At 37.3% G+C, this 19,001-nt stretch overlaps 1 protein-coding gene across 1 annotated transcript in view; it reads left to right on the forward strand.

Moving 5' to 3' along the window:
• Positions 1-4,646: 4,646 nt before the first annotated feature.
• The window catches only part of LOC125928638 (phospholipid-transporting ATPase ABCA3-like), a 164,888-nt gene continuing 150,533 nt past the window's right edge, over positions 4,647-19,001 (forward strand). The window contains 6 exon segments of the mRNA XM_049639368.1: positions 4,647-4,765; positions 5,435-5,503; positions 5,850-6,114; positions 10,734-10,861; positions 12,656-12,803; positions 18,576-18,835. Coding sequence (XP_049495325.1) covers positions 5,444-5,503; positions 5,850-6,114; positions 10,734-10,861; positions 12,656-12,803; positions 18,576-18,835 — 861 coding nt within the window. The 5' untranslated portion in view covers positions 4,647-4,765; positions 5,435-5,443.

A 19,001-nucleotide genomic window follows, 5' to 3' on the forward strand; every position in this document is an offset into this window, starting at 1 on the left:
TATCTCTGCTTTCAACGTCTGGTAGAACTCTCCTGGGAAGCCATCTGTTCCTGGGCTCTTATTTGTTGGGAGATTTTTGATAACTGATTCAATTTCTTCGCTGGATATGGGTCTGTTCAAGCTTTCTATTTCCTCCTGATTGAGTTTTGGAAGTGTGTGGGTGCTTAGGAATTTGTCCATTTCTTCCAGGTTGTCCAATTTGTTGGCATATAATTTTTCCTAGTATTTCCTGATAATTGCTTGTATCTCTGAGGGATTGGTTGTACTAATTCCATTTTCATTCCTGATTTTATCTATTTGGGTCATCTCCCTTTGCTTTTTGAGAAGCCTGGCTAGAGGTTTATCAATTTTGTTTATTTTTTCAAAAAACCAACTGTTGGTTTCGTTGATCTGCTCTACAGCTTTTTTAGATTCTACATTGTTTATTTCTGCTCTGATCTTTATTATTTCTCTTTTTCTGCTGGGTGTATGCTGCCTTTGCTGTTCTGCTTCTATTTCCTTTAGGTGTGCTGTTAGATTTTGTATTTGGGATTTTTCTTGTTTCTTGAGATAGGCCTGGATTGCAATGTACTTTCCTCTCAGGACTGCCTTTGCTGCATCCCAAAGCATTTGGATTGTTGTATTTTCATTTTCATTTGTTTCCATATATTTTTTAATTTCTTCTCTAATTGCCTGGTTGACCATTGGTTCTTTAGCAGGGTGTTCTTTAACCTCCATGCTTTTGGAGGTTTTCCAGACTTTTTCCTGTGGTTGACTTCAAGTTTCACAGCATTGTAGTCCTAAAGTATGCATGGTATGATCTCAATTCCTGTATACTTATGAAGGGCTGTTTTGTGACCCAGTATGTGATCTATCTTGGAGAATGTCCATGTACACTTGAGAAGAAAGTATATTCTGTTGCTTTGGGATACAGACTTCTAAATATATCTGTCAAGTCCATCTGGTCCAATGTTTCATTCAGGGCCCTTGTTTCTTTATTGATCCTGTGACTAGATGATCTCTCCATTGTTGTAAGTGAGGTATTAAATTCCCCACAATTACCACATTCTTATCAATAAGGTTGCTTGTGTTTGTGATTAATTGCTTTATGTATTTGGGGCCTCCCGTATTCGGCACATAGACATTTATAATTGTTAGCTCTTCCTGATGGATAGACCCTGTAATTATTATATAATGCCCTTCTTCATCTCTTGTTACAGCCTTTAATTTAAAGTCAAGTTTGTCTGACATAACAAGCTGGCTACTCCAGCTTTCTTTTGACTTCCAGTAGCATGGTAAATAGTTCTCCATCCCCTCATTTTCAATCTGAAGGTGTCCTCGGGTCTAAAATGAGTCTCTTGTAGACAGCAAATAGATGGGTCTTGTTCTTTTATCCATTCTGATACCCCATGTCTTTTGGTTGGAGCATTTAGTCCATTTACATTCAGTGTTATTACTGAAAGATATGGGTTTAGAGTCATCGTGATATCTGTAGGTTTCATGCTTGTAGTGATGTCTCTGGTACCTTGTCTCACAGGATCCCCCTTAGGATCTCTTGTAGGACTGGTGTAGTGGTGACGAATTCCTTCAGTTTTTGTTTGTTTGGGAAGACCTTTATCTCTCCTTCTATTCTAAATGACAGATTTGCTGGATAGAGGATTTTTGGCTGCATATTTTTTTTTCTGTTCATCACATTGAAGATTTCCTGCTGTTCCTTTCTGGCCTGCCAAGTTTCAGTAGATAAATCTGTCAGTAGTCTTATTGGTCTCCCTTTATATGTTAGAGCATGTTTATCCCTAGCTGCTTTCAGAATTTTCTCTTTATCCTTGTATTTTGCCAGTTTCACTATGATATGTCATGAGGAAGATCAATTCAAGTTACGTCTGAAGGGAGTTCTCTGTGCCTCTTGGATTTCAATGCCTTTTTCCTTCCCCAGATCAGGGAAGTTCTCAGCTCTGATTTCTTCAAGTACACTTTCATCACCTTTCTCTCTCTCTTCCTCCCCTGGAGTCCCAATTATGCATATGTTGTTGCATTTGATTGCATCACTTAGTTCTCTAATTCTCCCCTCCTACTCCTGGATTTTTTTATCTCTCTTTTTCTCAGCTTCCTCTTTTTCCATAATTTTATCTTCTAATTCACCTATTCTCTCCTCTGCCTCTTCAATCCGAGCTGTGGTCGACTCCATTTTATTTTGCAGCTTATTAATAGCATTTTTTAGCTCTCCTGACTGTTTCTTAGTCCCTTGGTCTCTGTAGTAATAGATTCTCTGGTGTCCTCTATACTTTTTTCAAGCCCAGCAATTAATTTTATGACTATTATTTTAAATTCATTTTCTCTAACATTGCTTCAGTCGTTTTTGATCAGTTCGTTAGCTGTTGCTACTTCCTGGAGTTTCTTTTGAGGAGAATTCTTCCATTTCGTCATTTTGGATAGTCCCTGGAGTGGCATGGAACTGCAGGACTCTTCCTCTGTGCTGTCTGGAGTAACTTGCATTGGTGGGTGGGGCCGCAGTCAGACCTGATGTCTGCCCCCAGCCCACCGCTGGGGCCACAGTCAGACTGGTGTGTACCTTATCTTCCCCTCTCCCAGGGGCAGGACTCACTGTGGAGTGGTATGGCCCCTGTCTGGGCTACTTGCACACTGCGAGGCTTGTGGTGCTGCTTTGATGGGATCTGGCGTATTAGCTGGGGTGGATCCTGAAGGTGCACAGGGGCGGGAGGAGCAGACTCAGTTCTCTTTGCCTTCTGTGGTCCGCTTCAGGATGGGCCCTGCGGCACCGAGAGGGAGGCGGCCCCGTCGGAGGGATGGATCCGCAGAAGCACAGCGTTGGTTGTTTGCTTGGTGCAAGCAAGTTCTTTGACAGGAACTAGTTCCCTTAGGGATTTTGGCTGGGGGGTGGGCGAGGGAGATGGCGCTGGTAAGAGCCTTTGCTCCCCGCCAAGCTGAGCTCTGTTGAGGAACCTCCATGCTGTTTTCCAGAGTGCTGCACAGTTTGCATTGCCACCAACAGTGTAAGAGGGTTCCCCTTTCTCCACATCCTGGCCAACATCTGTTGTTTTCCCAAGTTGTTAAATTTAGCCATTCTAACAAGTATAAGGTGGTATCTCATTTGTATTTCTCCAATGATGAGTGATGTTGAGCGTCTTTTCATGTGTCTGTTAGCCATCTGGATGTCTTTGGAAAAGTGTTTATTCATGCCTTCTGCCCATTTCTTCACTGAATTTTTTTTGTATGTTGAGTTTGATGTTTATAGATTTTTTTAAATTTTTTTAATGTTTATTTTTGAGACAGAGAGACAGAGAATGAACAGGGGAGGGTCAGAGAGAGAGGGAGACACAGAATCCGAAGCAGGCTCCAGGCTCTGAGCTGTTAGCACAGAGCCCGACGCGGGGCTTGAACTCACAGACTGTGAGATCATGACCTGAGCCGAAGTCGGACGCTTAACCGACTGAGCCACCCAGGCACCCCTAGATTTTTGATATTTTATCCAATATATCTTCTTTTGCAAATATCTGCTCTCATTTTGAAGGTTGTCTTTTAGTTTCATTGATTTTTTTCCTTCACTGTGCAGCTTTTTATCTTGATGAGGTCCCAACAGTTCAATTTTACTTTTATTTCCCTTGCCTCCAGAGACCTGTCAAGTAAGAAATTGCTGCGGCTGGTCAAAGAGGTTGCTGCCTCTTTTCTCTTATAGGATTTTGATGGTTTCCTGTCTCACATTTAGGTCTTTCATCTATTTTGAATTTATTTTTGTGTATGGTGTAAGAAAGTGGTCCAGTTTCATTCTTCTGCATGTTGCTGTCTAGTTCTCTGGCACCATTTGCTAAAGAGACTGTCTTTTGTCCATCGGATGCTTTATCCTGCTTTGTCAAAGATTAGTTGGTCATACGTTTGTGGGCCCATTTCTGGGTTCTGTATTCTATTCCATTGGTCTATGTGTCTGTTTTTGTGCCAATACCATATTGCCTAGATGATTACAGCCTTGTAAACAGGCTAACATCCAGAATTATGATGCCTTCAGTTTTTTCAACATTACTTTGGCTATCCAGGGTCTTTTGTGGTTCCATACAAATTTTAGCATTGTTTGTTCTAGCTTAAATGTCTTTTTGAGTGTATTTCCCACTTTAAAAATTTGGGTTCTTATATTTTTATTATTGGCTTATAGCAATGCTTATATATGTCTTTTGTCAGATAAATTTTTTAGAAATATTTTCCCCTTTTATCGCTTTCTTTCCTATTTTCATGATGGTATTCTTTGAGGAGCAAAAATTTTAGATTTTGATGAAGATCTTTTTTATGGCTTGTAGTTTTTTTTCATTTACTTTAATAAATCTCTGTATCCACAAGGCCACAAAGATATTCTTCTATATGTTTTCTACTAGTTTTATAGGTTAGCTTTATGCTTAGGTCTAGGACCACTGCTTCCTCCATCCTTTGAGATCCTAATCTAATGCCCTTTTGTGGAATTTCTAAACCTTCTATGTTTTTTGCCTTGAAAATGGTAAGCATACTTATTTTAAATTTTGCTCCTGATAATTCCACCCCAGATGTCAGGAGTGCCAGATGTTATATTCAGAAAAATTGTTTGGAGAAATAGCTGAGTCTCCAGGATAATATTAGTTTTCTTCAGAGAGGATTTATTTTTTTTTTGTTGTTCTAGGTACCACAGGCATTTGCAATATAGGATACCTTCATCTGGTATCAAGGATTAAAATTATTTGAAATTGTGCAGTCCCTGCACAGACCCTGGCCAGTTTCTTTCACATTCATCCTTATTTATAAGGTGAGGTCCTAAAATAATGTCTCCCCTTCCTGGCCCTGAATTGTAGCTCTCTCTCTGGTAACTCCAAGAATTTAAGTCAAGTGTTCAAGATCACACAGATAGTGGTAGAGCTGAGAACCAACCTAGATAGTCTGATTTCAGATCCTGGGTTATTAATAACCTGTTAATAAAATAACAAATAAAAACCTTTGTTATGTTTCCCATTATACACCTAAGTGACTTAATATGTCACGTAATAGATGTTCAGCAAATATTCATTAAATATAAAAATGAATCTTCTCCTATTAGCAATGTTGTTAATGGAAGTACTTTCAGTCTTGCTACTTGTTGAGTGGCATTTTGGGCTTATAGCTATGATGTGATTTTCACATACCATTTTGTCTTTTTGCTGATGGTGATTATTTATTTTCTCTTGTATTGTTTCTTAATAATAATTGGGAAAGGTATTGGTCAAATTTACCTGGAAGCTTGCATCAATAACATACTGATCTTTGTTTTGTGCTTGAAGTTTTATACATATTAGAAACCTGGTAGATACTGAGTAGGGATTTAAGGATAAACAGCTTCTCTAATATTTCAAGTGCTTATTGTTTCTTATTGTCCTCCTTTGAGTTTGATTAAAACATTAAACAATTCAAATCTAAGTAAAAATCTTTACTCCCTCCTTAGAATTGAAGAATGGATTTCTCATGGGTTTACCAATTTATGGCTCTTCTGTGGAAGAATTTTATTTTAAAGGTAAGTTGAGCTATCTATAGGAGTTTTGCAACAGCTAAGAGACCACAGTGTGAAAATTCTTACAGCCTGATCACTACATTTCAATTTATACTGTTAAATTTTTCTCAGTCCTACAGCTGGGGGTATCTCTTCCAAATGTGAAGGGTCCTCACAGAGTGAAATAATAGCAGAATGACATGGAGAATAGAGAAAACAGTCCAGGAAACTATTGCTACTATAGAGTTCTTCTTTGCCATCTATATATCTTCTTTTAAGAAGTGTCTTTTAATAAAAAAGAATTAGGCATTTGCAGAGGTAATGGACTTACAAGACAATTAACATAATCTTTTTTTTTTCCATCTCCTAGAGGCGGCGATTGGTGGCGTTATTTGTGGAATTCACCCTGACGTTACTATTTGCTGGTACGCTTCTGTTAACACGCAAGATTTTGACTATAAAGAAGTATGGGCCTTTCAATTACTCTCTTCAGCCTATTGATAAGTTACCTGCATTTCTTGGAATGCCCATGATTTTTCCTGGTCCATGGGAACTGGCTTTTATGCCTTCCAAAAGTGTTGTGGTGAAGAGTATTGTTGACCACGTGAAGAGGGATTTACACTATAATTTCACAGGTTAGAAATTAAAGTTTTTTGAAAAAATGTATTATTAAACTGGGTTTCAGTAAAGACACATATGTAATCTTTTAGCCAGGCATTGTTCTCCCAGCTAAAGCATTATAGGATATATCCTCATAACCAGAGAGTACTCTCCTAGATATAATATTACAGACTTTGTTAAACTTGAGAGTTAAATTCATAAAAAAATATTTTCTCCTAGAACCCAAAACATAGTAATATTTAAAAATTAGATGATCAATTTATATTATTTTGGATTATTATCCAATTCTTTGATACTAAGTCGTCCTGGTTTCTGGTTGTGCTTCTTAAACCTGGGTAAGTATAACCCTGGAGGTATATGATGTGCACCAAAGGTACACACAGGCACAGCATAAGCATGAGCCCTCATTCTGGATGTGTGCTCTGTGGTCAGTTATTTCAAACATTGTTCATATAAAAATGTGCAAGTCATATATAGATGCTTTAGAGAAGACTTAAACTACATAGAATTATCTTAAAAGCCCCACAGTAAGCTTACCCCGCCTTCTCAACTCAATTTCTCTCCTTTTCCCCCAGAAAGAAACACTGTCAAAAGTTTGGTGAGCATACCTCTAGTGCCCCTTCCTTTTACATACATACATTTATTCACTAGTATATTTTTTCAGCCTTTTTTTTGACTCTCAAGGGATTTGAGGGAACTTGAGACCAGATGCCATCTCAAAACATATCTTATTTAAAACATCAGTGAAGCAGAAGAATGCAAAATCCCCAATAAGCTTTGAAGTATATAATACAAATATCCCAATAAACATAGTCTCTTAGAAGCTACTTTGGGTTACCCAGAATATTGCCTGATTTCCATTCTGATTTCATCTTTGATGCATGGGATTCTTAGAAATGTATTACTTTACTTAAAAACATTTGGAATTTGTTGTTCTCTTTCTCGTTTTTTTTTTTCCATTTCTATTTTAATTTCCTTGAATCGGAATATATTTGATTTCAGTTCTTTGAAATTTTGAGAATTGTTTATGCCCACTTTATGGTGTATTTTGAAAAATGTACCATGTACATTTGTAAAGACCATGTGTTTTGTGGGTTTTGCTTGTAGTGTTTTATAAATGCTACCCAGGCGAAGTTGTCAAGTTAGTTAATCATAATGCTTTTCAAATATGTATTCTTACTGGTTTTTGTCTGCTTATTCTGTCAGTTATTGACAGAGGCATTACATTTCCAGCTAGGTGTTGTTAGTATGAAATAGGTGTTTTATATATAAATATATAGATATAAAACATCTACTTTAACATTATATACAATGTTCAAATTTCTTTATGCTTATATGTCTTGAAACTATTAGCTCATGTGATCTCTCTGTTGAATTGTTTCTAAAAATATTTCTCTGTTCTGGAATTTCCGCTTGTCCTGTTTTTAATAGATTTCAGGTAATCAGAGAAGTGTTCTCTCTTTTTTAACTATATTAACCATAGTTACTTTTAAAGTCCTTAACTGGAAAATTGTGGTATCTAGATTACTTGTATATATTTATTTCTCTTTAAGTCATCGAGTTCTGTTTTATAGCATATTTTGTATATTTTTATAAAATGACAGGTGTTGTGGATAAACATCAGAGGCTCCTGAGGGTTAACTTTTCTTCTGGTTGGTTGTTAGAGTACTGACAGAGTGACTTGATTCCATCAAAGTGTGGTTTTAGGCTTCATAAGGGCGGCTCTGTTTCAGTTTTGTCTTTACTCTTGCAGCATACCCTGTGTTCTAGGGCATGGCTCTTCTAGGGTGTCAGCTGGAAGCCTGGGGTATTTATGAAGGCTCCTCGACCTTAGTGGGGCTTGAACGCTAATATTCTCTATTTCATCAGCACTGTGTACCTGATGAAATCCCTGCTCAGCATTTTAGCCTGCCACCTGCTGTTATCTCCTTGGTTTCAAAGAGTCTTAGCCTATACATTCTCAGTTCAGGAGTTGGCTGCTGACTTCAGAGGAATTTACAAGCTGATTTTCACTTCTATGCTCTTCTCCTCTCTTTGCAAGTTTACCTCTCAAGTTCCAGCCATTTTGGCAGCCTGAGCTCTCATCTCTTTTCTTCAGCTCAGTAAGTCTACAATTTTCTGCCAATGCGTTCAGGTAAAGTACCAGGGTGAATATGGCACTCACCCTATGCATTTCCCTTTTTCAAGGTTTGTAAGTCCATAATTATTCATTGCAGCATTATTTACAATCAACCAAGGTATAGAAGCAACCATAGTGTCCATCAGCAGATCAGTGCATAAGGAAAACGTGATTATTCCATCACAAAAAAGAAGGAGATCCTGTCTTGTAACAGTATGTATTATGTTTGGCGAACATTATGCTAAGTGAAAAAAGCCAGACACAGAAAGACAAATACTTTATAATCTCACTTATATGTGTTATCTAAAAATACTGAGCTCACAGAAACAGAGAGTAGAGTCGTGGTTTCTGGAGTTGGGGGTGGGTGGGGAAAATGGGGAGATTTTGGTCAGGGTGTATGAACTTTCAGTTATAAAGATGAATAAGTCCTGGAAATCTAATGTACATGGTGACTATAGTCAATAACACTATATAGTGTATATAAAATTTATTCCGGAAGTAGATCTTGCAGTGTTCTTCTCATAAAAGAGGATGGTGACTACAAAAGGTGATAGATGAGTTAATTAACCTGATTTTGGTAATCAATTCACAGTCTATGCATATATTAAAACATAATGTTATACCTTAAAATCCCATTATACAACCTACATATATACAATTTTATTTTGTCAGTAACACCTAAATCACTCTGGGCAGAAAATTTTTAAGATAAAGTAAGTGGTAACTGTGTCGTGGTGGAGATATTAATTAGCTTGATTGTTACAGTCATTTCACAGTGTATACATATATCACATTATCATGTTTTACAGCTTAAATACACAACTTTTATGTGTCATGTACTTCAATAAAGCTGGGGAAAAAATAAAGCCACCCCAGATAATAAATGAAAATAAATAATAAATAAATTTCCCTCCAGTTCTATTTTTGAGAAATCCACACAAACACATGTTTTAGCCTCATTAAGCACTCATAAATCTCTCACTTTCAGCGCACATGGGTGGCTCAGTAAGTTAACTCCTGAGGCTCAGGTCTTGATCTTGGGGTTTGTGATTTCGAGCCCAGTGTGGGGCTCTGTCCTGACAGCTTGGAGCCTGTAGCCTGCTTTGGATTCTGTGTCTGCCTCTCTCTCTCTCCCTCCCCCGTTCTCTCTCTCTCTCTCTCTCTCTCTCAAAAATAAAATAAACATTTAAAAAAATCTCTCACTATCTCCCTTTATCTCTCTTAATCTTTTCACATACCCCTGCTTGAGCAGGTAACACCTTCCTTGAAGCCCAGATAAATTAATGAAAACAGACTGACAAACTGGTAGATCCCTCCTCAGTCCCTTACCACCTTGGCCAGGCAGTTACAAAGAATTGTGGCTATTCCCACAACATTCCATGGTTAAGGCAGATGGAAGGTTCCCTGGGACGTAAAGAATGCACAGGTGAGATGATGACAGTGGTTAAGTTCAGATGCAGAAGCAGAGGCTACATGCCCCAAAGTGTACCTGACTACCTGTTTGTATGCACTTCACCTTGTTCACAGTGTACTTTCAGGATAATATTCTGAAATTTCCAGCTGTGTTCTATGTTTTGTTTTGTTTTGTTTTGTTTTGTTTTGTTTTGTTTAATTTGGTGGACTTTGTTTTTCCAGCTTTGATCATTTAAACTCTCTGAGGATTTTGTTTTGTCCTGCTCCTGGTCACCTTGCATGGGTGCAAACCTGATTCTAGTCCCTGACATCCTGCTTCCAGCTTTGGAATTTATATTCCAGCTGTGCCCACCTTGAGAAAAGTATGCACACTTGGCATTTCCAAACTACCAAAAATAATGATTATCACACATAATCACCTCCAATATTAAAATTGTGAAGTTGTTTCATTCTTCAACTTCTAAGTAGTTTTTATTCAGATATTAGAGATTCTCATCGTACACGACTTTGAATAGATTTCATGGATCAATTTTGTTATTTCCTTCTAAAATGAAAATTTCAAAACACTTTGGAAGTATCGCTCTTCCTTGCTTTATTTCAGTATGTACTTATTATAATGATTCATTATACTTTATTTTTTTTAATTATACTTTAAACTTGTGGTCAAACTTTTAAAACTCCTAAAGATTTTCATGCACTCCTAATATCCATTAGTTTGTTGTGCCGATGTTTGAACACTGTTTTAAATTTACTTTAAAAATATATATATTTACTTATTTTTGAGAGACAGCACAAGTATGGGAGGGAGAGAGAAAGAGGGAGACACAGAACCTGAAGTAGGCCCCAGGCTCTGAGCTGTCAGCACAGAGCCCGATGCGGGGCTTGAACTCACAAACCATGAGATCATGACCTAAGCCGACGTTGGACTCTTAACCAACTGAGCCACCCAGGTACCCCTGAGCAACAGTGTTTTAAAATTTATATGTTGATAATCTTTCATCCGTGTAAAGCATTTTTCCATCTTATAGATAGAAAAGGCACTCAGATACATTTGCCTGTATGTGGGCAACTCACACACTAGATTTATTTTTCTTTCTACAGTTTAAGGCTTTTCTTCAGAACGAGATTTTGAAGAGTATGTTAAACAAGAGAATAACTCTAAAAAAGTGTTGGTTGCTATTATTTTTGACCATGAATTCCAAAATAGTGATGATCCCCTACCACTTAAGGTAAGACGGTTTTATGTAGAAACTTCATAAGTGTGCTTCCAGTTTCTGAGGTTTAATGAAGTAGAGGCATAATTATTTCATTTATTAAGTGGGGGGACTGCAACTTACCCAAGATCATACTGCTTGTACATAGTTGAGCAGGGATTTAAATCCAAATCTAACTAATTTCTGTGTATGTGCATTTATTTAGCCAGAGCTTTATGTTGGTGGGGAAATAATTAAATTTACCATGTACTAGATTTTCTCCTTATAAATCAGAATCATAGGAGACATTGACCACCAAGGATATTACCTTTCCCACTGTATCTGATACAGCTCTTTCCCAGCTCTGTACATGATGGTGAAGTGAATGCAGATTTCCCAGCTCAAAAGACCTGAGGGGTTAAAAGCAGCTGCATCTTCACCAGCATGGAACACAGCATGAAAATGTCCCTCTTTCTTTTGTTTGACTCTCATAGTTTTTCACCAGAATCTAAATCTAGAAAACAGTGCCAAGGTTTAGCCAAGTGGCATCAGAATTAGGACATAGGCAGACTCTGAGGAAGATTCTGATAACAACCTCCAAGAAGGAGAGACAAGGACTGTGCTTTGAACTTGGTGTCCTTGGTGTTGAAGGAAATAATCAAAATATAGTATAGATGTACGCATGGAGCTATAATTCTGCATTTAAGATAACTGCTGGTTCTCAATGGAAGGAAAAAGTAAGGAAAACCGCTGGGTTGTAAGTAGAGTTGGAGGTATGTTTTCATTCTTTTCCCTCACTCTTTCACTCCTTTCACGTATGTAAAATACCCTCAAGTTACTAATTTGGTATGAGCTGGTGCTGATGTAGGCTCATCAGTGTATATACAGACTGGTTAGAATGTTTTTGGTACAGTTTCAAACTTCACCTGTTTTTCCTTGGACAATCTCCCCACTGTCCCTGCCACTTGGCTCACTCTCTTACCTTTAACATTGCTACTGTGACTTGCTGTACAGTCTCTCCTAACCATACCTACCTCTGTCCTCCTCCATACTCCCATAAATGCTCCTTACATGTTACTATCATTGAATTTGCTGTAAAGTAAATATATATGTTGTCTCAACTAGAATTTGAGCTCCTTGAGGAATAGGTTCTATGTCTTAGTCCTTGAACGTGCAGTAAGTGTCTGAAGCTCTCGGCTTGACAACTGAGTATATTAATATTTACCTAGATTTATGACATCGGCCTGCTCCTCCTGATGTTACTGATTTCTCTGGTCTGATCCTTGACTCTAGGCAACTGCTGGACCATTTTCTGTCTCGTAAAGCTACTTAGACCCAGCATGCTCTACCTTGAGGTTTATTTAGTTCTCTAGAATTAGTATTACCTTTTCATTTAATAATGAAATTATGCAGTATTCCACATTTATATTTTATCACATTTCTCCTCTGTCCTCATGTGGGATTCTTTCTTATGTTACAATCACTTTTAGGGGAGGAAGGGATTTTCCTCTCAAAACACTTGGCTGATGTAATGGGAAGAGAAATTAGCAGCATCTTTTGGTGTGTTTCATTTCAGTATGCATGCCAGCTGTCTATTTTGGGAAAAAGACATTGGCACTGGTGTGCAAGTTGCCACCGTGTTTGTTTACCGCAAACCCACAATAGCCATATGACAAGTCTGCTCCACTGCCTAACGTTTGGAATCCACTTAGTGCTCAACAGTCTGCCTCAGAATCACACACATGCGATTTTTCTTTAACTTCCTTTTGTTTCTCATTCTTCCTTAATTATCTTTTGTTTACAGGTATCATTTCTTTTTGTTCCCTGTAGGTAAAATATTATCTGCGTTTTAGTAGTTTTCAGAGGAACAAGTATGTGAGTTTTGTCCGAACAGAAGGCTGGGAAACAGGTGTTCTCTTTCCAACTTTTCCTTCTTTGGGACCCAGAAGTGAACGTAGTTCCCATGGGGGGAGTCCTGGTAAGCAGATCTTTAATCATACTTATTTTTATATCCTAGTCATATAAGTCATATAAGTAAGGCTCTTAAGGCATCACATGTTTATACCTGTATTTCTTTAACCTTGTGATGAAAATTGTTAATTTTTAACTTACTGTGCTGGTGATTTCTTCTTTTTTTTTTAAATTTAAATTCAAATTAGTTAACATACAGTGTAGTCTTGGTTTCAGGAGTAGAATCTTGTGATTCCTCTCTTACATATGGCACCCAGTGGTCATTCCTAAAGGTGCCCTCCTTAATGCCCATCACCCATTTAACCCATCCCCCCATCTACTTCCCTCCAGCAACCCAGTTTGTTCTCTGCGTTTAAGAGTCTTTTATAGTTTGCCTCCCTCTCTGTTTTTATCTTTTTTCCCTTCCCTTCCCCCATGTTCATCTGTTGTGTTTCTTAAATTCTACTGGTGATTTCTTTATTTAAAATTTTCAGTGTCCAAAAACCTATATAAAACTTCTATATATTGGAACAATGTATTTTTATCTTTTCCTGGTCATTGTATATCCTTATTTTTTCATGTAGGTTCACTTGTGAAATTTGGATTTTAATGACTTTAACATACATGTTCCTGGGTACTGACACGGTCTGATCCATTATAACTGTATGCTGCTCTGTTGGGTTGATAAACAGTTTCTAATATAGTTCTATTAATTTAAAATATATTATACAAACTACCATTAAAACATCTTTAAGTGGGGCTTTGTTTTTATTAACAATAATGCACATTTACCTTGAGGAAATTATCCAACAGGAAAAACAAGCTATAACCAATTCACCATAATTCATAAAAATTTGAAATAACCTGCATCTTAAATATGGTAAGTGAATAACAAAAGTATAAAATTTAATTTTACTGAACATTGTACAGTCATTAAAAATAGCCATCATTAAATCTTCTGAAAAAGCAGAGTTCAGAACTGTATTTTGAAATGATAACTGTGTAAACTGCATATTTATCAGCACAAAGCTGGGACAAATTTCCAAATATGAAAACTTTTACTCTGTTAGGTGGTGGGATTGTTTTGCATGTTATTATTTTCTTTATTTCTTTATTTTCTTTATTATTTTGTTATTATTTTCTTTAATAAATATTTTAAACTTTTTCCCATCATAAAATTTAACAAGCAATCTTATGTCTTTTCTACCATACATACTGCATGCATTATGAACTTCGCCTGGGGTATGATTTTATAAGGGTTAGTTGGATAATGCTAAGGGTTGCCAGGGGTATGTAAATGCACTGCAGAAGGGAGGCCACACAAGCTGATACAGCCCTTCTGGGGAGCGGTCTGGCCGTGGCAGCTGTATTAGCTCACTTAGGCTGCTGTAACAAAATACATACCACATATTGGGCAGCTTATAAACAACAGAAATTTCTTGCTCACAGTTCTGGAGGCTGTGAAGTTCAAGATGAAGGTTCCAGCATGGTCATGTTCTGGTGAGGGGCCCCCTTCCTAAGTTTCTCACTTGTGCTTTCTCACTATGTCCTCAGTTGGTGGAAAGGACTAAGGAGATCTCTGGAGCCTCTTTTATAAGGCACTAATCCCACTTATGAGGGCTGCACTGTCATGATTAAAACACATCTCACAGATCCCACCTTCTAATACCATCACCCCTAGGGGTTAGGATTTCTACATATGGATTTGGGGAGACGTGAACATTCACACCATAATAGTAGCCAAATTAATAATATGTTCCTGGGTAGAAACCCTAAGAAACTCTTTTTAATGATCCATAGAGAGTTCCTGGCACTGCTGGTTGTAGTGGCAAGGAATAGGAGGCAATCTGTAAGTTAAGTTGAAGCCCAGGTTCAGCCCAACTCAGCTGAACTCTTGGAATTTAAATGGTCAGCTCCTTCCTCTAGCTGTATGACAAAGGAAGGAGCTAGCATCTTTAAGAAAACAGAACAAACAATTATACACTTTAGTGTCCACTCTTCCTTTAATCACAATTTCTGGCATGAGATCCAAAATTATAGGACATGCAAAGAAGCAGGAAAATGTTACCTAAAATTAAAAGAAAAAAAGAGTCATTATAAATAAGTGAACTGAGAAGCTAGATATTGGAATTAGTAGCCAAAGAATTTAAAATAATTTTATGAGTACTTTGATGTCATGTTGATAGCAAATATTCCCTGATACAATTTGATGAAGAGGCCACTTTACCTCTGTGGTATCTTTCTCTGAAACTTTTAATTCTAGTCTATTAGTAAAAAAAACATCATGCAAACCCAAATTGTAGATAATTCTCCAAAATACATGCCCAGTATTCTTGAAAACTCTCAAGGTTTTAAAAAACAAGAAAGGATGATAAAGTTTCATAGATCAAAGGAGACTATGGAGACATGACACCTAAATACAATGTAGTATCTTGGATGGGGGTTCTGCAACAGAAAAAAAATGACATTGGTGAGAAACTGGTGAATCCAAAGTTTGTATAAATTAGAAATTGTATTGTGCCATTGTCAATTTCTTAGTTATGACAGATTTACCATGATAGTATAAGATACGATATTTGGGAAGGTGGGTGCAGTGTGTAAGCAATATTTCTCAATCTTTTTTTCATCATTGCCCTTCTAGAGAATCATTTTGGATATTTTCTCCCTACGTGTTCTCATGAAATTTTAATACTACAGGTACACTACAGATCTGCTCTGTGTGCTGTGGTCTAATTGAAGTTGTATAACCCTCTGTTGAGAATGCATGGTATATGGGACTGTCTCTATTATTTTTGCAACTTTTCTGTAAGACTACATTTTTTCCCAAAATATAGAGGTATATTTTAAAAACTCTCCAAACCAAAGTAGCAATACAAGTGAAGTTTCTGGCCGCCCCCCCCTCCCCCCCCCCCCCAGGTGGCTCTGTTAAGCATCTAACTCTTGATTTTGGCTCAGGTCATGATCTCATGGTGGTGAGATCCATCCCTGCTTTGAGCCCCACTTTGGGCTCCACGCTGGGCATGGAGACTGCTTTGAGATTCTTTCTCTCTCCCTCTGCCCCTCCCCTGCTTGTGCACTCATGTGCATGCATGCTGTCTCTCCCTCTTTCTAAAACAAAACAAAACAAAAACAGTGAAGTTTCTGAATCTGATCAAGTACATGTGTAGAAATTTGTTATCTTCCTAGTGAAATATTGAACATTTCTCCCCTAGTAATCAGGAATAAAGTAAAGTTGTTTGCTCTCATCAGTTCTATTCAGCATATTACTGGATGTCCTAGCTTGTATTAGAAAAAGGAAATGAAATAAAAGGTATAGATTTTGGAAAGGAAAGAGTGAAATTACCTTTGTTTGAAGTTGACAGAATCACGTGTGCAGGAAATTCTGAAGAGATCCACAAAAAAGTATTACATACAATGTATTAATTTAGCAAATACCCAAGATAGAAAGCCAGTCTACAAAAATAAATTATAAATCTACACCAAAAATAACAAAACATTTCTGAGAGATAATTTAAACACCTAAACAAATGATATCTAAATCTCATTGGTTGCATGACTCAAAATTGTTAGGATGTAGATTCTCCCTAAATTGATCTATGATAGCAATATAGTGACAGTCACAATCCCAGCAGTCTTTTTTGAAAAAATTGGCAAGCTATCCTAAAATTTATAAGGAAATGCAAAGGGTCTAGCTTAGTAAAAAAAAATCTTGGAAAGGAATGCCAGTGTTAAAGAACATTTAAGACTTAGTACAAATGTACATAATTAAGACAAAACTGTATAGGTTTAAGGATGAAGAAATACACTAATAGAAAGAATGAGGTATCTGGAAATAGACATTTGATTTTCCACAAAGATGCCAATATAATTCACTGGGGAAATGAAATCTTTTGAACAAATTGTGATGGAATAACATGGCATTTATATGGAAAGAATGAATCTTGATCACTAACTCATATCTACACAAAATTAGTGAATTAACGAGATAATCATAAACCTAAATGCAAAAGCTAAAATCATAAATCTTCCACAACAAAATTTATGAGAATATCTTCATGAATTTGGGGCTAGCAATGATTCATTAAGACAGAAAAAGTATTACCATAAAAGGGGAAAAAATGGATAAATTGACTTCATTAAAATTAAATACTTCGGCTTATGTGAAAGACACTATTAAAAATAGTAAGGCGGGGCACCTGGGTGGCTCAGTTGGTTGGGCGTCCGACTTCAGGTCAGGTCATGTTCTCACGGTTAGTGGTTCTAGCCCCGTGTGGGGCTCTGTGCTGACAGCTCAGAGCCTGCAGCCTGCTTCTGATTCTGTGTCTCCCTCTCTCTGGCCCTCCCCCACTCACACTGTGTCTCACTCTCTCTCTCAAAACTAAATAAACATTAGAAAAAAAATAGTAAGGCAAGGGGTGCCTGGGTGGCTCAATTGGTTAAGCGTCCAACTCTTCATTTTGGCTCAGGTCATGATCTCACAGTTGGTGAGTTCAGCCCCACATTGGGCTCTGCACTCGCTGCACAGAGCCTGCTTCAGATTCTCTGTCTCCCCCTTTCTGCCCCTCCCCTGCTCGCTCTCTCTCTCTCTCTCAAAAAAAAAAATGAACATTAAAAAAATATATAGTAAGGAAAGATCCAGAGGGGAGAAAATGTTACACATATTCACATTCAAAATCTATAAAGAATTTGTATAGATTAATAGAAAAATCAGTTTCAGATGTCACAGCAATGCCAAATTTTAATAAGCTTTTAAAGTGTTTGCTCATTTTCATACTAAAGTTATATGACGGCAAGAAGCTTTTGCATACTACCACAGATCTAAAGACCACACTGAGTATTACTGCCTTAGTGGATATCAGCTCACAGTATGAACTACACTTAATTTTTCAAATGTCAAGAGTACTGAATTAAAATCTATACCTATACAGTAATTCTCATTCAGTTGATTGAAATTTCAGAAAGCAGTTCTGTAATTTCATACAATATTTACTTTCTGGGAAGCTGGGAATTAGGATCCTTTTATTATTTTTTAATTTTTTTTTTTTTTGGAGAGAGTGTGTGTGAGCATATGAGTGAGCAAGCAGGGCAGAGGCAGAGAGAGATGGGAGAGAGAGAGAGAGAGAGAGAGAGAATCCAAGTAGGCTCTACACTGTCAGCGTCGAGCTCAACATGGGGCTTGAACCCAAAAACGTGAGATCATGACCTGAGCCAAAATCAAGAGTTGAATGCTTAACCCATCGAACCGCCCAGGCGCCTCAGGATCCTTTTAAAAAGAATCTTAAAAAAAAAAAAATGAATAAGCAAAAAGCAAAATCAGACCTATAAATACAGAGAACAAACTGATGGTTGCCAGAGGAGGGAGGGATAGGAAAAATGGGTGAAGGGGAATGGGAGATACAGGCTTCCATTTAAGGAGTAAATAGGTCATGAGAATAAAGGCACAATATAAGGAGTATAGTGAATTGTAGTGTAATAGCATTTTATGGTGACAGATAGTATCTGCACTTGTAAGCATAGCATAACGTATAAACTTGTCAAATCACTATGTTGTAGACCTGAAACCAATGTAACATTGTGTGTCAACCATATTCGTATTTTTTAAATAATAAAAAGTATTTATTATCTGTTTGTGTGGGGAAACCATAATAGCTGCTCTGGGAAATTTAAGACTATAACAAGGGCCTCTTTACAATAATTAACTTTGTTGTTTGTCTTTGACATAGTTCAGTTACCTTTTTCTTTGTTCAGCTCAGCTGTTACTTGTTCTGTTGTACTTAGCAATCCTTGTTTTCTCACTTAGGGTACATCACTGAAGGGTTCCTGGCTATGCAGCATGCCGTGGATATTGCCATCATGAAATACTATAATCACAAGGCTACACAAAAGCTATTCCGAGAAGTCACTGTATTTGTTCAGAGATTTCCATATCCAGCATATTCTCATGATTACTTCTATACCTTTTTTGGTATTTTCATCCCTTTAGTAATCTTATTTATCTTCTCTATGAATCATCTTACCCTCATTCAGGCTATTGTGTGGGAAAAGGAAAACCGATTGAAGGTAACTTTCCTTTTCTTGTGATAGAATTTCTGTAGAAAAAGTTGGGTTTGTAGCATAAATTTTTGTGGAGGGTTGGATTATTTCTGACCACTCAGCACTGGTGGATGGTATGTTTTGGTAGCAACCGAAAGTGAACACTTACTTCTCTTCGCAGTTTTCTAGAATT

This window comes from Panthera uncia, chromosome E3, assembly GCF_023721935.1.
Source record: "Panthera uncia isolate 11264 chromosome E3, Puncia_PCG_1.0, whole genome shotgun sequence".
Classification (NCBI taxonomy): Eukaryota; Metazoa; Chordata; class Mammalia; order Carnivora; family Felidae; genus Panthera; species Panthera uncia.